At 34.6% G+C, this 19,695-nt stretch overlaps 1 protein-coding gene across 50 annotated transcripts in view; it reads right to left on the reverse strand.

Annotated features, from left to right (window-relative positions):
- LOC106871604 (uncharacterized) overlaps positions 1–19,695 on the reverse strand; it is a 353,757-nt gene that overhangs the window by 126,723 nt on the left and 207,339 nt on the right. For all 50 annotated transcript variants that reach the window (XM_089351398.1, XM_089351389.1, XM_089351385.1 and 47 more), the window contains 2 exons: positions 2,116–2,214; positions 543–714 (listed from right to left, as the gene is read on the reverse strand). In XM_089351398.1, the coding sequence (XP_089207524.1) occupies positions 543–714; positions 2,116–2,214 (271 nt within the window). The remainder of the gene's footprint in view (positions 1–542; positions 715–2,115; positions 2,215–19,695) is intronic.

The raw sequence follows: 19,695 nt of genomic DNA on the forward strand, positions 1-19,695 counted from the left end.
AATTCAACCTGCTGTCCAAAACTAAAGGGAGCTAAATAACATGACTAATATATGTCTATAACGACTATATGCCCTGGTGGTGTGTGATCAGAGGTTAAGGACAGATGAGAGTTAATTCTGCAATGCAATCATTCTATTGTTCCAGTCCCAAGTTGAATTCCAACTGTTGGCCAGTTTGTCCCAAAGTTCTTATCTCAACATAAAATGAATGAAGTAAATGTCATTTATCTCACCCTTGATCTCTGATGTCATCTGACAAAAATACCAACCAAGATGGCATGAATCAACCAAGCTTTACTGGCTAGAAATAGTAACCCAAATGCTTTTAAATCAGAGCCTAATGCTGGATGTTCAAGAACAAGATGAAGGGCAGATTTTTTTAATCCTGGAATCACCCTGATTCCAAAAAGGTATAATATGTCTATGTAGAGCAAATGTAGGCTGAGATACAGGAGTCCCAGATAGACAGATAGACAGACAGAATTTTGCTCTTATTATTATAGATGTAAATATATAGGAAAGACAAGCTGTGTTTAACATACCTTCATCTTCTGAGTCTGATAACATTGTCTCAGTCATGGTTTCTGGGGCAACTACTTTATACTTGTCTTCAATCGCAGGTAGTGTTTCCGTCACCTCGGTCAGATTTTTCAGCGTATCAACCACCGAAATATAGCCCAAACGCTGTGCAATTGATAGTGCTGTTTGGCCAGTCTGAAAATATGGGTTAATGTTTTGAATGAATTAAAGGGGTGAAAAAGCAAAAAAAAAAAAAAAAAACTGCAACAAAAACTTCTATCAATTAAATCAATTTTTGGGTGTACTTTGGTGATATGTGTTCAGCAATAAAAAAATCATGTGCATGTGTATGCATGGGTGTGTAACTGAATGTATGAATGTGTGTGTGTATGTGTATTTGTGAGACTGTGTGTGAGTGTGCAAGCATGTCTGTGAGACTATGGCTGTATATAACACCAAGTCAAGTGAGAGCTATAAATGTAGCAATGTAATTAAAAAAAATGGAGTGACATGAAGACAAGGGTGGAGAAGGACAAGAAAATTCAAATGGCAAAAAAAGAAGAGCAGAGGAGATGAGACAAGGGTGGAGGGGAAGGCAAAAAGAGAAAGGCAGAGAGGGAGAGAGAAGGGGAGTAGAGTGGACAAGACAAGGCAAGTTGAGTGAACAAGAAAAGTGGAGTAGACACGAAAAGACTGGAGTGGGTGACAGAAGTGTTGAGTGGATGAGAGGGGAGAGACCAACAGCAGAAGAGTGTGATGGCAATATTGGAGTAGTGAGTTCAAGATTAAAGAGTGGATGGGTAACCAAGATAGGAGTGTGGGTACAAGAGTGGGGAATTATCATATAAGGAGGAAAAGGTAGAGGAGGAGGCATAAGTGACATGAGGAGGGCACAATAAGATAGAGAACTGATTTTATTATAGCCATAAAGGCTACAATAAGGTAGAGAACAACAACTGTTATGTAAGGCACATGCAACAGGTGGAATGAAATGACTTGGGGGTAGCTGTTTGTATGCAGATGATTTGGTACGGCTGATTGAATATTCAACCCATTTTGGCAACAGTATTTTTTTGGTGCTGGAGGGGAGGGGAGGGAGAGAGAGAGAGAGAGTGTGTGTGTGTGTGAGAGATGATTTATTAATTGAACACGAGTGACAAATATTTTCCCTCTCCTCATATACATAAAGAGAAATAATATTTTTATCAATAATTAGCAGAAGCAACAGAGTGACTCAAGGTCCAAGAGTTTTGTGTGTTGGCACTTACCAAACTCTTCGACCTTGAGTCACTCTGTTATTTCTGCTAAATATTAATAAAAACATACATATACTCATATTTCGAGTTCCATTTTTCCTGTTTGCATCAACATACCTGTTAAGAAAAATATACTCACAAACACACACATGCACAGAGGGAGAGCAAGAGAGGAGAAGAGAGGCAAGAGGAGAGAGGGGAGAGAGAGAGAGAGAGAGAGAGAGAGAATGAGAGAAACATTAAAACATCTGATGTCAAGTAAGTCAGCATTCAAACACCTATCCTACAACAGTGTGGCAACAGTGATGTAAAGACGGTACAACAAACAAGATATACTTACATTAGTTACAGCATTGGGAGATGCTTTGTTCTTGAGAAGTAAATTGATAACCATCACATGGCCTTGCTGAGCCGCTTGGTGAAGTGGTGTGTAACCCAACTGGAAGAACAAGAAACAAGGTGTAAGATAACTTTGCATTGACTTTAAATAAACAAATCTTTATAGTGTTGCATGGGCGGAGGTCAACCGTTTGACCTTACTATAATAAACTAATTAGACTGTTGATGATTGGAGACTGAAAAATGGTGCAATGGTGAAGATATAACCCAGCTTGTGGAAGAAACTATTGATAGACATTGAATGGTATACAGTGTCAAGTTAGTGATAGCAAGCTGGTGATGGAATTACCTTTTGTTCTTAACCTCATTTCTTCCCACTATATAAAACGTATTGAGAAGTCTTGTTTTACTAAACAGAATCAACACTGCTTGAGCAGACCCTGTGTATGGAATACCTACAGTGGTACTTCATTCTCACCATGTATGACTCTTCAGGTGAGAAAAAAAAAGATTCTTTTGTCAACGGAAAGATTGCCCATGCAACATGCTCTGTGTGACAACCAAGTGGGTTATTAGCTTCAATTGAATAAAGAACCTTTACTTCATGTATTGAGTCTTAGTTTTCCATCTGTCTACACACACACACAGCTATCTTCATCTTTTCAGACAGAATTAACTCTTCTGCTACAGATATGTCTTCCCTGCCTGACCATTTTTCAGATGGTGGGGACTAGTTTAAAGGAAGTGACTACTGCAACGAGGCTTTCTAGTCAGCTTTACCAATTCCTGTAACATGTGTCACAATGGCATGTTAAGGAAATAAACATCAACAGAATACCTGGAGTGCATCTGCAAAGTTAGACTGACTATTACTCTTCATTGTGGCAGTTCCTACACACACACACACACAAACTTATACTCTGGCATTATTGATTTGTAGACTTCTAACAATTATAACAATTTACCAATTTCATTTCTTAATCTTCAATTAAAGAAACAAACAGAAAAACAAAACCATACTGACAATAGATTGTAACATTCAAAATATAGAGCATTTGTGACACTATATATAACTTTTGAAAGTATGTTATATATATATATATAAGTTGATTACACTATTTAACTTCAGTTATCATCCTCTGTATCACATACAATAAGAGTATGAAATAGGAAGATGCGAGAAAGTGTGTGTGCATATGTGTTTGTGTGTATTTAGAGATTGTTCACATACAAAACCAGAAATTTTGAATTACATAAGTTGAGAGAAAAAAAAGTTAAGTAAATTAACAACTGAAATGTTTCAAAATAACAAGGGCTCAAACAGTTGTTCAAATTGCTCTCTGCTAGGTTAGGTCAGATTAAACTGACTTCAGTAACCAATCATTTGTAAAACAAATATGAAATATCAAGAGATACAAAATGTGAAGAAAAAAAAACAAAACAAAAAAAAACACATCAACAAGAATATGTATAATTTAAAATTAGATAAAATTTCAATAAAACCAAAAGACAAATAATTAAAAAATTTCAATGAAATGAAAATAATTTTAAAATCGTTTACACCTGGCAGATTATTTTCGTATTTATATAAAGCTTATATACTGGCAGTACTTCACTAAATTTAAAGCTAGTAAAAACATGAAAGTCAGTCAAAACAGATTGCATTAAATAGGTGTGAGTTGTTGTCACATGGAAACACTATCTGAAGATGAAGATACACTTTTCTGGAATATTCCTAGAAATATCTAAGATGAAATAAAAATTATGTACAATTTGATATTTCATTATCTCTGTTATCTTATTTGAAGTTTACGCATGTCCCACTTTTCTCGTTCTCTCTCTGCATCCCAACCTATTCTGTTATCTCTCCTCGGCTAATTTATCTACCACTTTTGCTATAACATATTAAAATTATCTTTCCATCCAAGATGAGTTCCAGAAATATCCAGATTACAGGGTAGTTTATTTAGTTACTTTGTAAGCGGATAGTAGAAAAAGAGTTAAAGTGTGTACCAACCCAAGTCTCACAGTACTTGGGGTTTAGAGATGGTATGGATCCAAAACAGAGATATAGGTATATAAGCGATACAAATAATTCTGTAATGAGTTCATGAGAAATTAACAATGTTGAAAAGTTTCTTACAAGTAGTTAACCATTTACTGAATAATTTTAAGTCTATGATTTATGAGAATTCAGGTGAGTTGTGTGTGCTTCAGGGATACAATTCAAATGTTATGCAATATCTTAATCAAGTGTTTTACATTTTTGATTTTTTGATCCATGTTGAAAGAATCAATTGAATAAGTACCAGTAATATACCCAGGATGATACTATCCTACTTTTTACAGAAATGACATCATATATCATATCTATAGTAATACTACTATATTATACTGACAAATACATATTTATCTGAAAACAAATTTACTAACACTACTATGTCTCTTTTAATACCAATCCATCAAGCTGCCCCTGGTTGTATGATACAAATCTCTGGTTTCAAAGTAATTTAAGTTAAAATCATCCACCAAAATTTCAGGTTATGTTCCAAAGACCAGTTTAATAATGACAGTTATTTGAGTAAATTTTTTATTATTTTTAAAATTCATAGAAACAAAGTTAAATATAATGACATGTACACATTATCTGAAGACAAATTTACTATAATTTTTACTAAACTATGTCGGCTTCAACATTATTAAGCATACAAATAATATATATTAGATGTATTAATCCTTTCATGGCTTATATTTCCCTCCCAAAATACTATACTACCAATATGTTTAAATTAATTTTCTACAATAGGGGTGGGTACTTCTTCTCTAGGAAAACATTTCAGTCACACATTCAAATTTGAAATCATTCATTGAAAGTCTCTAGGAAAAAAGAAAAAAAGACTGTTTAAATTTAAGTGGTAATTTAATAAGCTGAGCTGCATATCTTTGAACTTCTATAATATATAATCATATCAAGTTGGTGTTTGCAATACTACAGAAAAGTTTCTTATTTAAAAATCAAATTTATCAACTGAAGTCTGTTATTTCAGCAATAACAACAATTTAGGCACAAGGTCAGTGCCCTTGGGATGGTGGTTACTTGATTACATAGGTCGTGGTACTTTACTGGTACATCATTTTAAAGAAAGATGAAAAGGTAAAGTTGACTGTGACAATTTGAACTCAAAGAGCTAGAAATACCTGAAGGTATTTTGGTGAAGCGCTGCCGTTTCTTCTGTCATTTAGCTCTGACCAGCTTGACCAATTCATTAACTTATTATCATTGACCACTACACTAATCCAATACAATATTATCTAGTGTCTAATGTTGGTCACTTCATTAGTTTAATACTGACCAAATGACAATTAGAGAAAAAATATTTCTCTTTGGCAGCTTGGAGGACATCATTTTTTGTTTGTGTTTGTCTGTGTGTGTGCACCGAGTGTAAGCAAAGACATGCATGTTTTTAAAAGTTATTTAACAAAAATAAACAAAATATGAAATAATGAAACTGTCAAAATAACAATAAAAATGAAAATTAAATAATTAACAAATTATAGTTTCTAACATAACTGTTTCTAATAAGACTTTTGAGAGAAGGGGAGTTAGTCAATTACATTGACCCCAGTATTTGACTGGTACTTTATTTTATCAACCTTGAAGTGGCTAACCTTGGCTGGATTTCAACTTGGAACAATAAAGAGTTGTAACTAAATATTATAAATGTATTTTGTCTGACAATTTAACAATTCTGCCAAATAGCAACAACAACAACAACAACAATAATAATAATAATAAACAACAATAATAATAATAGTAATAATAATAAACAATAATAATTAACAATATCACTCAGCTAAGAGCTGAGGAAAAAATAAATAAATAAATAAAAATAAAAGTAACAAGATATAAAAAAATATAAGCTCATTGCTGGAGCTGAAGCTAGATAGAGGCTCAGAAAGGATGATGAAGCAAACAAGAGCAGACAACTGCTCTAGACTGATGACATAGCAACTAGGAAATCCTTTTTCATTTATGAAAATATATGAAACTCAAGTTTGTGTCTGGTTTGAAGGAGGATTTTATTTCAACAGGTCATCTACTCATCGTAACCTCTCTTAATATCTCTTGCAGTAGAAATTAAAAAAAAAAAGACAAATAAACACTTTCATATGAAAGCAAGGCTATGAAAACAGGAGTTACTGGGAATAGAAAATAAGAACGGTTTCAATAACATTTTTGCAGAGTTCATAAAAATGTTCAGTGTAGCAAATTTTGCCAGTTTAGTTTAAATATATTAAGTGTTCTAGTGGTGGGAGTAGTGAGCGAATTTAGGTCTCATATATTCCTTACAAGAAACCCTATACACATAGCAACAATTTCAGTCTAAATTTGGAGCTTATAGTGTCTACTATAAAGTTTTATTAAAATCTCAGCAACCACTCTATTAACATCATCATCAGTTTTAATATCTACTTTTCCATTCTTGCATGGGTCAGATGAAGTTTGTTGAGGTAGATTTTCTATGGATGGATGTCCTTCCTATCACCAACTCTTACTGGTTTCAAAGCAAGGTAATATTTCCTGTTCTATTGAATGATGAACTATGAAAACAGGCTCTTGTGGAGAACTGTAAACAAATGACATCAGTTTAGAACGAAGAGTGACCTTTGATTGCAATATACATGTTGGTGCAATGTAAAAAAAAAAGCACCCAGTCCACTCTGTAAAGTGGTTGGCGTTAGGCAGGACATCTAGTCATGAAAACCATGCCAAAACAGTGGCGCTTGGTGCAGTCCTCTGGCTTGCCAGCTCCTATCAAACCATCTAAACCATGCCAGCATGGATGATGAATGCTAAATGATGAATGATGATTCCCATGTGAAGACAAGGGGAATATACACTTACTCACGTACAGACACACACACACACACACACACACACACACACATTAGGCTTCTTCCAGTTTCCATTCATCAAATTACACTCACAATCTGGTCAATCTGTGGTCATAGTAGAAGACACCAGTGGACAGCTTCAACACACTAGGAATGAGCCTGGAACCATGTGGCCTTAAGGAAAACTTCTTAACTAAACACATACACACATACGTAATATACTCTTACAAACAGGAACACTCCAAGAGTTAAAGGTTTAATTAGAAGAACTTCAAGGAATGTAAGATTTCTAAAAACTAAATTGTTTTTATGGAGATGTAGAAATACAAATAATAGCGGTAAAAGTATTTACAGAAGAGATGGATATAATAAATGTTAGGGACCTATAGTTGGAATGATGAGCTGCTGTTTCTAATATTACTCTTAAGGATAAGATGGTGAACTGGCAGAATTGTTAGTATGCCAGGTAAAATGCTTCGTGGCATTTCATCCATCTTTACGTTCTGAGTTAATATCCTGTCATGGTCAGTTAACTTTGCCTTTCATCCTACTCAGGGTTAATAAAATAAGTAACAGATGAGCACTTGAGTTGAAAAAAATCAATTTCCCCCTCCCCCAAATTGCTGGCCTTGTGCCAAAATTTAAAACCCATTATTACTATTAACCCTTCCCCACCACACACATTATAGCTTGTCCTTGTGATAGCTCCTATGGCTAATAAAAGAAATCATTTATTATTATTATTATTATTATTATTATTATTATTATTATCTGCTGAGGCTAAGTTTGGACCTTAGAGCTCAACTATTCCTTTCATGCTTCCAAAGTTTTATACAATCAGTACCAGTAAAATATTCATGTCAGTCGAACTGACAGTACAACCCTAATCAAATTCATGCCCTTGTGTCCATACTATAAATTATTATTTTTTATTGTCAGCAGAATTATTAGAAGACCACACAGAATTACTTACATTGTGAGTTCAAATCTCACCAAGGTCAACTAAGCCTTTCATCCCTTGAGGGTTGATGAACTGAAGTACCAGTCTAGTACTGAGGTTGATGGTATCAAGTAACCCTCCCTACTTATTTCCACCGTGCTTCCCTACCAAAAGGCAAGAACACCACAATTTCTTTTCTCCCCTTTCCATAAGGTGGTGGTGTCAGTGAAATGAATGATGATGGTGGTGGTGGCAGTGTCAATGATGAAGTTAGCAATTTTAAAACATGAAACAAATGGGCAACTCTTTTAAAATAACCTATAATAACCATACAAGGCAAACTGGATATAACTAAATGATTTCTGAACCCAGACCAGATGTTAGGGGACACTGCCTATGATACACAAGGTCAAATCATTCACACTTCATATAAATATATATATGTTGGTGTTTAACCCCATGTCAGCCAAGTCTAGTAGATCTATGACCAAAAGCATTCTAGCCATGCCCATCCAATCTTTTTTTTTTCCAAGCATTGCATACTATACCCAGCCTACATTACCAATGAGTGACTATAGGGTTAGGTTTGAGGGAAGACTTGACTGCTATTTCTAGAGAGGTTGAACGACTTTGTAGACTCACTTTTCTTGGTCTGACTATATATAGTTAAGGCCCCTTTGAGAAGGAGTGAGAAATGTATGGTTATGATGATGGAAGTTATTATTTTAAGAAAGAATTATATGAATCAATTATTTTTTAGGATAGAGGCCCTCAGGAAAGAAGTATCTATAAAGTAAGCCAAAAGAGAACAGAAAACTACAAGCATAAAACTAATTGTTTTTCACACAAGCTGAAGGCCAAGGTCACCATTAGTAGTGTGACAGTGAACAGGATTGGTTGAATTAATGGGAGTTTATGTTTGATATTTATCCCCTGGAGGGACAACATGCATAGCTTTTACCCCAGCAGGTTTTAAAATTAACAAGACAAGGAGGAGAAGGAAATCAAAACAGCAAAAGGCATTTAGCCTGGCACATTGCCATTTCTGCCAATTTTTATCACTTTAATAATAATCCTTTCTATTATAGGCACAAGGCGTGAAATTTTGTTGGAAGGTGCCAGTCAATTACATCGACCCCAGTGCTCAACTGGTACTTATTTACTGACCCTGAAAAAATGAAAGGCAAAGTTGATCGCAGTGGAATTTAAACTCAAACTCAGAACATAAAGACGGACGAAATGCTGCTGTTAATGATGATGATAATTATAATAATCTTTCTCTGATATTAGGACAAGGTCATACATTTGGAAAGGCATAGTTGTCAATTGTTTTGGCTCCAGTACTTGATTGGATTCCAGAGGGAATGAAAGGTAAAATGAACAGGCAATGGGATGGGACTTGAACTCAAAACAAAAGGATGTAACTAAATACTGTAAGTCCATTTTCCTCCCTTATTATATTACTGTGTTATAAATAGTTATAAACTTTGGACATATTATTGGTATTGATTTATCCACTCCAGAGAGGTGACAAGCAAAGTTGACACTTGCTGGATATGAACTGTGATGATGATAATGGTTTTCATTTAGGTCTGTCATTTTGAATTGAAACCATCAATCCCAGTACATGACTGGTACATTATGGTATTGAGTAAAGAGAGAAAGCAAAGTTGATGCTGGTGGGAGTTGGATTCAGAATATAAAGAGCCAGAACAAACACCACTAAGTTTTTGTTATGCTCTAATGATTCTGCTAGTTCTTGACTGATACTTATTTTATCAACCCCAAAAGGATGAAAGAAAAAGTTGACCTCAGCAGAATTTGAACTCAGAATGTAGAGACAGATGAAATGCTGCTAATCATTATGTCTGGTGTGCTAACACTACTACCAGCTCACCACTTAATCATCATCATCATTTAACGTCCCTTTTTCCATGCTGGCATGAGTTAGACAGCTTGCTCAAACTTTGGCACAAGGCCAGTAATTCTGAGGGGAGGGGGAAAGTTGCAGTACTTGGCTGGTACTTTATTTTATCAACCATGTAAAGATGAATGACAAAGTTGATCTTGGAGCTGAAAGAAATAATGCTAAAAATCTTGTTTGATATGCTCACAGCCTAGGCATAATATTGACAAATAATAATAATAATACTAGAAGTAATTTCTAACTTAGACAAAAAAAAAAACGACAGAATTTTGGGGTAGGTGTATATTAAAATAAATTGATCCAATTACTTAAAAATAAAAATTTGTTCACATGCAGTCATAAGTGGAGTAAAGTGCCAAGAGTAACAATGAAATATAATATCTGAACATAGCAATGATGATGATGTAATAAAAAACGATTTTAAATGCCCTCCTTTATCAACAATCAAATTCTTTACCACATTTAAAAAAATATATATTCTAATTAATTTTAGAAAAAAACCAACATGACCATATGTGTGTAGGTGTGAGTATGTCTGTATAGGGAACAATATTGCGAGACCTAACACACCATCCAGTTTAATGCTACCATTCTGTTACAAGCATCTGAACAAGAACTTGGGCCCCCCTACCTAGCTGTGCTTTCCCTGTAGATATTAACTTGCAGATTTTGAGACCGATCATTGACTGCATCGGTCTCACCAACAAGGGAGGGTCTGCAGTGATTTATATGGGGGCATTGTTCTTATTCCCCTGACCAAATTACAGATTTAAAAAAAAAAAAAAAAAAAAAAAGAAAGTAAAATCAGTTTCCATACTCAGTTAAAAAATGGTAATTTAAATAAAAAAAATAGAGGGAGAGAGGGTATGGGTACATTTGATAGTGGTGGTGGTGGTGATGATAGTAGTGGGCAAGGATGGTGGTGATTTGGATTGTAACTGGAATTTCATAAAAGAAGCAACCTTAGAAGGAGATTGTAAAAGTAGATATGGATGGGGTTATGCTCAAGGAATGGTGATAAAAATTTAGAACATTTCTTAGCATGATTTAGAACAATAGCAGAGAGAGAGAGTGTGTGTGTGTGTGTGTGTGTGTGTGTGTGTGTGTGTGTGTGTGTGTGTGTGTGTGTGTGTGTGTGTGTGTGTGTGTGTGTGTGTGTGTGTGTGTGTGTGTGTGTGTGTGTGTGTGTGTGTGTGTATATATATGCAGAGTTCATTGCTACATGTTTGAAATTTCTCATTAAATATGCGTATGAAATATGATTCCACTAAACATTATTTGTTCCCCCTCCTTCCCTCTGATCACCCCCCACCAACCGCCTACTATGAAATTATAACAAAATATAAATTGATGGAATTTGATAAGATTTTAGGATTTCAATTATACTGTTTATTTGTTTCCCCCGCCATCACCACCACCACCACCACCACCACCACTACTACTTTTAATTCTAAAAAGACATCTCTCTCAGAAATAAACAATAACAACAAAATTTTAATTATGGCTTTGAATACATATGGCAATTTTAAAAATAGCTAGTTAAGCGAAAAAAATAGGGATTTTTTTTTTTTTTCTGAAAAGAGCAGAGTAACAAGAAGAAATTTAAGAGAGCAGAAAGAGAAAAATATCAGAAAATTCAGCAGAGAATGATGGCAGAGTCAGTAAATGGTCTGAAAGCAAAATTACTATAGATTTTAAATGCATTTAAAGGGTTAATTAATGGACCCTTAATATTGCAAAATATGAAATATTTTGCAAATTATTAATGAATTTTAACATGAGTTTTGTTAAATAATTAGGGTGATGGGATGAGAAGTCAAAAGGTAAGCTATCAGAGAGCCATTTCACAAACCAGTTTTCAGTTCCTGGTTATAGCCAAGTTCACACCATTTATATAACACTAATGTCCTTGAGAAAGACATGAATATTGTTTAATTCCTCTATAAATTAATGATGTTCTACTTAATTAAAAAAAAAAAAAAAAGTCCTTATGATAATTCTTTTTACTAAAGGAACAAGGCCTGAAATTTTGGTGGGAGGGACCTAGTTGATTACATCAACCTCAGTGCTTGACCGGTACCATATTCTATCAAGCCTGAAAGGAAGAAAGGCTGACCTTGGTGGAATTTGAACTCAGAATGTAAAGCCTGAAGAAATATTGCTAAGCATTTTGTCCAGTATGCTAACAATTCTGCCAACTTGCCTTCTTAAGAGTCCCTATCATAATATACTCATAATATACTAAGCTATCAGAAAAATTTGTAAAACTTATTTTCCAATAGAAATCTTAAGTTTCTAAGAGATGTGTGATATTTTAAACTTAAGAGTAAGTTAAAATAACTGGGAGGAGAGGGGAGAAAGTGATCTCAACAAGATCCCAGTTGAATCCCCATTAATAATGTCTCATCTTCCTTGATATGTTCAATGCCTCAAAATATCTGAAAAGACCTCAATTGTCTTATTAAAGAAGTCTCGAAAAGAAAATACGGTTGGGATTTGAACTTAATACTGTTAGTTAAAAAAAAAAAAGCTAGTGCTCTTACAACCTATGACAATAATCTGCACAACATCATGGTATCTCTTTGCAGAATAGTAGACTGGATCAGTGAGAGTTAAGTGTCCAAGTGTAGAGTGCAGGAGATAGAATATAGACTGTTAGCTCTTCCCTAGAGGGCTGACAGCAATTTTTCTCAGGTAATAGTCATATTAACAGATAAACTCCTCATATTCATATCTTCTGATGGTAGACTAACATCTGAGAGTTTCTAAAATTCAAGCAACTCCAATTGTGGGCCCTTGTATGGAATTTTGGACAGTGAAATGGAGTTTGTTGCAGAACTGGCAATACTGAGCCAGTCATATACTGATCTTAAGGTCTAGTTTTTGCATGCAGTACCCAAGGTAGTTTAAAATGTGGCAATTTAGCCTGGAAGTTTCTAGAAGCACTGATCCATTGCTACTCATAAATTGTTTCTCATATTTAGTTGACATGCATTTTAAAGTGATTTGTCTTCTTTTATATTTTCACTTTGTATAAGAAGCAGTTAAATGGAGTTAGCAATGTTTGAACTTATTATGATGTAGTCAGAAACTACTGAATCTTAAAACAATGCTTTCTACAAACAAACAAGAAGTGTTAGTTTGTATCCCAGCTTTTTTTTTTGAGAAGAACGAGAAAGATATTTCAGAGGTGTGGAGAAATAAAAGAATTAACAATTAATTAATAAACAACTTAGAGGAAAATCCTATAACCTTCAGATTCTTTGATTTCTAGTGATCATTCCATTTTGTGTATCTATAGTACTGGTGCTTATCTCTGGTGTTTGCAGAATTTAGCTGATAGGGTGCTGCAGTCTCTGAATGTTGGTATCAATGACTCATCAGGCAGTGAAACAGCCCTGTGGGTGTTTTGGCCTCTTCCACTCCAACACCAGGGCTGCCTGGGGCCACACACCGATGTAGGTGACAAAACTCCCACACAACAGCACAAGTTTTGTTGAGTCAGATGTTGTGACACTCGGCCAAATGTTTCTACCATCTTCAATGCTCATTCTTGCTGCACCACTTGTCCTCTCTTGAGCCAAATGTCACGGTTTGTGTTTTACGTGGCTTTGTGAGAGAACTGAATTCAGCATTGCACATCAACATTTACTCATCAATTCCATGGCGCTGTCATTAGTTCTATTGTGTCATCTAAAGTACCATCTAAGAACAAGAAGGACTCAACATGGTAACAGTGATGGCATATGAACTATTTTCCCATTCTTGTTTCAGTTTTCTTGTATCCAATCAACTTAACAATCAGCTCCACCATTCATATCCAAGATTATCAGAATCTAACAAGATAACTGCTACTTCTAAATTTCTCTGAATAAATATTCTTTATTCCTTAACAAGATCATGGATACACTCAGGCAGTAGATTTCTTATACATCTCATCCATGACAAACTATTGCTTTACACAAAGAAGAAATTCTGGTCTTATTATAAAGGTTGTAATTTCAAAATAAATATTCCTAAAAAGTATTTCATGTTCTGAAAGAACAAGAAGTAGGGTCAGTGTTTTGTCTGAGAATCAACCAGGCAGTTTCTTTGTTTTACTAAAGGCACTAAACAAGTGTGAGGGGACCCTTCCTGTTTAACTGGCTGCAGAGCAAAAAGCTGGCAAGAGGGCTTTCCTAGATACTGAGGATTAACCCAACCCTGACTTCAAAATAATGTGTATGTGAAAGAGAGTAAATAAATAAATGAAGCTATCAAACTGCTCCGCATGGAGACACAGCAGCATCAGCTATGCTGGGTGGAGGTGGTAACAGAATTGGTATGGGGTGGGATTGGGGATGGAGCTTCAGCACCAGGAGCAGTTATTTTTTTTTTTTCATTTTTTTTTTTCCATAAAAGTCTACAACTTACCACTGTATGAGGAAGCTACATGAACAGAACAAATAGCTGTCAGCAGTTTTATTAAGAAAAAAAAATTGAAATAAACTACAGTGATGTGTAATGTATTACAACAGTCATCAACAAATCAATGGAAACACACAGAAGCTTTTGTTGGCCTTCCATAAACAAGAAGATACTTTGTTTCAATGTCTGAGAAGAGTTATTGTGAATACAATTTATTGGACTGTTAACTTCATCTTTAGGGATGAAAAATACTTTAATATTTACATATACAAAACAGTCTCATTTGTATGATCTTTAATTAGCATCAGGTGTCTTGTTCCTGGATGTGTACATAGTACCAGCATGCATTCAAACTAGGAGTGTTTATTTCTAAACTAAGGTTAGTAACACTCTTAAAGGTCAGTGATGCATGAGGCCTAGAAGATAATAATAATGTTACCACTTTTATTCTTTTACATGTTTCAGCCCTAAGGCTGTGGTCATGCTGGGACACCAGCTTCCTTGTTCAAATCCAATCTGGTACTGTGTACACATCCAGGAAGAGAGCAACTGATAATGACTGGAGATCAAATCACTTGATAGACTATGAAGATGTAAATAACAAAACATTTTCCATCCATAAAGATGAATAGTCTGAATAATTACAATCATAACATAGATTGTACTCAACTGAAATAATAATAATAATAATAATATTGATATCTAACATAATTTCTGGGGAGAGGTTAAAGTTGATGAAATCAACTTCAATACTTGACTGGTACTTACTTTATCAACATGAGAAGAATGAAAACAAAATCAACCTTAGCAGGATTTGAACTTGGAGGGATGCAACCAAATGCTGGAAGGCATTTTGTTCATCACTCTACAGACTTAACAAATTTTTCTTAGCTTTTCTTTTGTTTTAAATATTCTAAGGGAAGTATTTTCTGTCTGATGTCTTCAGACCTGGTGGAAAGAGACATTTTTACCTCCAAGTAATCAACACCTATGCTATGTATACAATCATGAACAAATAACAATAATAAAGAGATAATAATCAGTAAAACAATGAGCAGAGGAATGGTGCCTTGGCAAGTTGAGAAGAAAAACAGAAATAAATACAACAGAAACATTATTTTAAAATGGAGAACAATGAATAATCCTATTAATTTATATTGAGATAGAATCTTTGACAAGAATTGGTTTGGTCCAGTCAAAATAACATCTCCAATGAATGGAGTAAGAACAAAGCAGCAGTGTATGCCTAGAAGGGTAATGGTTACTTTTGACTAGGTACAAGGACAGATTCTGAATGCACAGAGGGCTATAGCAAATTGAATCACTCAAAGTACATACATACACACACATATATAATTTCCTCGACCTTGGAGGTTGAAAGAATATAAAAAGAAACTGATCTCAATGGTGAAATTTTAATTTAGCAAACACAGAGAGATGAAACCAAATATTGTAATGTGCTTAGTCTGATATAAGACTGTTTATGTAATTAGTCAACTAACTTACAAACCAGATTTTTTTTGTTGATGTCATGATGACGATGTTGATGATGACGATGATGTGATTTCAGTGTTCAGAGAGAAAGACATCATTTCATCCTCCTGAAGTATAATTCTTTCTAATTTTGGCACAAGGCCAGCAATTTTTTGTGGTGATGGGGAAGTTGATTACATCAACACCAGTGCTCAACTGGTACTTATTCTGTTGACCACAAAAGGATGAAAAAGCAAAATAAATATTGACAGCATTCGAATGCAGAATGTAAGTTGGAAGAAATGCTGCTAGGCATTTTGTCCAGCGTGCTTCCAATATTGCCAACTCACTGCCTTATCCTGAGGTATTAATTCAAAAGTAAAGAAAATAAGAGGAACAGCAAATCTTGTGCTTGAAAGCTTGCTCAACAATTGCTGAAAGCCACTTTTATGGCTCTTGAAAGCTTGTTCATTGGTTCCTAAAAGGCTCTTCTATATGATATTTATTACACCACAGGTGTTGTTACTACAATGCTAGTTCTAGTCTGGATTACATCTAGCCAAAACTTATCAGATAATATGGTTGTGAAAAGGTCATTCCTTGTCTTATCAAATACAACAAAAAATAGTTGTTAGAGTATTTTGCAAGGAGCTGTTCATTAGTCGAAGCCAGTAACATAACAATTGGTATGTGTGTGTATATATATATATATATATATATATATATATATATATATATATATATATATATATATATATATATATATATGTATACACATTTTGAATAGGATAAAATTTCTTAATGTGACACAAATTTAAAATTGGAATTATTAATTGGAATGAGAAATAATCCAAGAGACAACAATAAAATTTTATTGAATTTTATATATTTTGAAATAACAGAAGGAAAATAAATGCATATATATATATATATATATATATATATATATATATATATATATATATATATATACATATATATATATATATGTATGAATTATTTGGCAGGATTTTCAATACTATTTTTTAATCCTAATGATAAAGAGAAAAGAGATGAAGCTTAATATTAAAACAGGCATCATGAGGACAGTGTTTTAGTTGGTGTTCTTGTTTAGCCTTTTTCCAACACATCTATGGTCAAGGATATGCTAGCTATGAATATAATGAATCTAAAATTCCAATTTTTAAGTTGCAGAGTGCAACTGGAGGAAGGTTTGCCTCCTATTTCTTGCAGACTACATAACTTTGTAGAGGCTCTCTTTCGCTGGCTCATGGACCTAGCTTAAATATATGTTATTAAAATAATGTATCTGTAACATGCAGAATATATGTTGATTGTTGCTCAGTCCCAGGTCAGTCCAGAGAGTGTCGTTCATGACATTTGTTAGATGATCATAGAGAATATCACTGATTGTCAGACTGACCTGAGAATACTACTGAGGATCAAACTGACCAGGAAGTAAATTCATGCCAGGGGGCACTAATAATTGCTCAAGTGACCTGAAGGCATCAGTGATAGCTGCAGTAATTTGGGAATGTTTACTTGGGAAAATTTACTCAAGAGTATTGTGAATTACAGAAATAGCCATCAGATAACATCTTTGCTGATGGTCATAGTGAGAGGGTTTCACATTTGATGGTCAAGTGTCTGACACAACATTCAGTCATGTCCAGGATTAATATTTGTGTACAAGATTAATATTAACTGATTAAATGAGTTTCCTAATAATCTCGTGTACAATTCAGTTATACAAGTAGGGACATCAAAAGAATATGCTAAATTTAGATGGATGGAAGGCAGAGTTTAGGCACTGGCCTTGTATTACACAAGATAGATTTCTTAGTCATCTATCTGAGAACCATCTTGGAAGTGTAAAAACCAATCTAGCAACAATGAGTATATTCATTCAGGTAGGAACGAATCTGGGATGTCATATTAGCTAAGCAACAATATAATCTTCCAAGTAGTGGCCCTCTTTGGGACAATACTAAGTTAACTACAATGTGTACACACACACACACACTTTTAGGATCATAACTTATCTAAAATACAATCATGTTCTCCCACTCTCTGGTGATCTTTTCTGGCAATTCCACATACACAACATAGCAAAAGCTGCATCATGAAGACTGACTTCTCCTCTTTCAAAGCCATAAAATACATGACCTTTGATCAACTACTGAGCTTGTCTACAAAGCTCAAGTTACACATATATGAGTAGTGCTCCTGTATGTGGCACAGGGATGATACTACATACACTAACACCACAAACTGCATCCAAAAGAAAGCCAAGAAGCTGGCTGGCAAAAACTCACTCACAAAAGTACTACAACCTCTGACTTCCAACAGAATTGTAGTTTCCTTACTCTGTTTCTTTCCTCATTACTATAATGGCCTCTGCTTGTCTGAACTAGATATATACTTAGATACCACTTCCATTCAAGCCCAGCTGACAACCTGTCTCTCCTTCTCTCAATCACCTTTACTGTACTGAGATGGATTGGACAATCCAAAAATGAAATATAGTAGGATCAATACTACTGCTGTCTTGATAAAAAAGGACATCAATTATATAAGAGTGGGGAGTGAGAGAGAGAAAAGGATGAGTCAGGGATGTGATGATGAGCTGTAGGCTGCAAGGCAATAGCAAGTGCACAAGGGGTGATGGCAGGTGGATGAGCTAGAATCTAGAGTCACACATAAAAGAATGTGTGTACATATGCAAGGAAGCAGTAGCAGCAGCAATGACAACAGCAACATTATATTAGATTGAGCTCTCAAGTTGTTCATGTACAATAAGTATGTTGGCCAAGATGTTTCACACCTCTCACTTGCATTATCTTTGTCATATTCCAGCAGACACACCCATACGAAAAGACAACTATTTTTAATTATAAATGATAAGTCTGAGATATGAGTAAAGCAAAACCAAATACCCAGTCTTCAGTGATGAGACAATACAATAATAATAATAATAATAATAATAATAATAATAATGATAATAATGACTTCAAATTTTGGCACACAGGGGATGGGGGTTATTAATTATTTCATAATATCAACTCCAGAAGGATGAAAGGTAAAGCTGACCTTAGTGGAATTTGAACTTAGAGCACAAAGGAACAGAACAAATACCAAATGCCCTACCAATTCTTCTGCAAACCACTGTCCAAACAGTTAGTTTTCCAATGACTTTAATGCACTCCAGTCTCTTAGATTATATATTACTGTAGCGGATATTGTTTCCCAGATAAAGTTTCACTGGGACTTCTCTAAATTAAATGGATTTTGTTGTCTTACTGGGTTTTTAACATAATATTGTTCTGGGTCCTTATCATAATATTGTAGACATTGACAACATAGGTATTTATCTCAGTTACCACATGGTTGGACATTATGATGTAACAAGGGACAGCGTTGTCATATAATGTGAAACTTAACAGTAGAATGCCTTGGCATTGTAAGGACATTCTATTTGATACTAACTAGCAGTTATTTCTAAGGACAACACTGAGGCAGTATGAATATATTGCTGATCACATCATAGAGAGCCTCTATGAGGTTACTTGACCAGCTAGAAAATGCAGTTAAATCTCTGAAACTACACCCTACTGTCTTAAAAAAGGAAGGACACAGTGGATGATATAGCTTTAGATGCAGGAATAATAGGATGAAATCAACACCTTTGATCATAGGATTGCTTGGTCAGTGTAGACCAGAGATCTAAAGAACAACATAAACATTCATAAAGCTATTATGGTTGCTGAAGAGAGGAAGGGAGAAATGTGTATGTGTAAGGTGGAGATAAGCTTTGTGTTGCCCACATATAGTTAAAAAAAAAAAAGTAGGTAGAATAGAAATAGGACAAGGAAACACAAAGTATTGTGAAGCTTTTAGGAGGAATGACCAAGAAGCAAGGCAACATTGCAAACCAATTC

Source organism: Octopus bimaculoides, chromosome 4 (assembly GCF_046866305.1).
Source record: "Octopus bimaculoides isolate indiv1 chromosome 4, ASM4686630v1, whole genome shotgun sequence".
In the NCBI taxonomy this organism is placed as follows: Eukaryota; Metazoa; Mollusca; class Cephalopoda; order Octopoda; family Octopodidae; genus Octopus; species Octopus bimaculoides.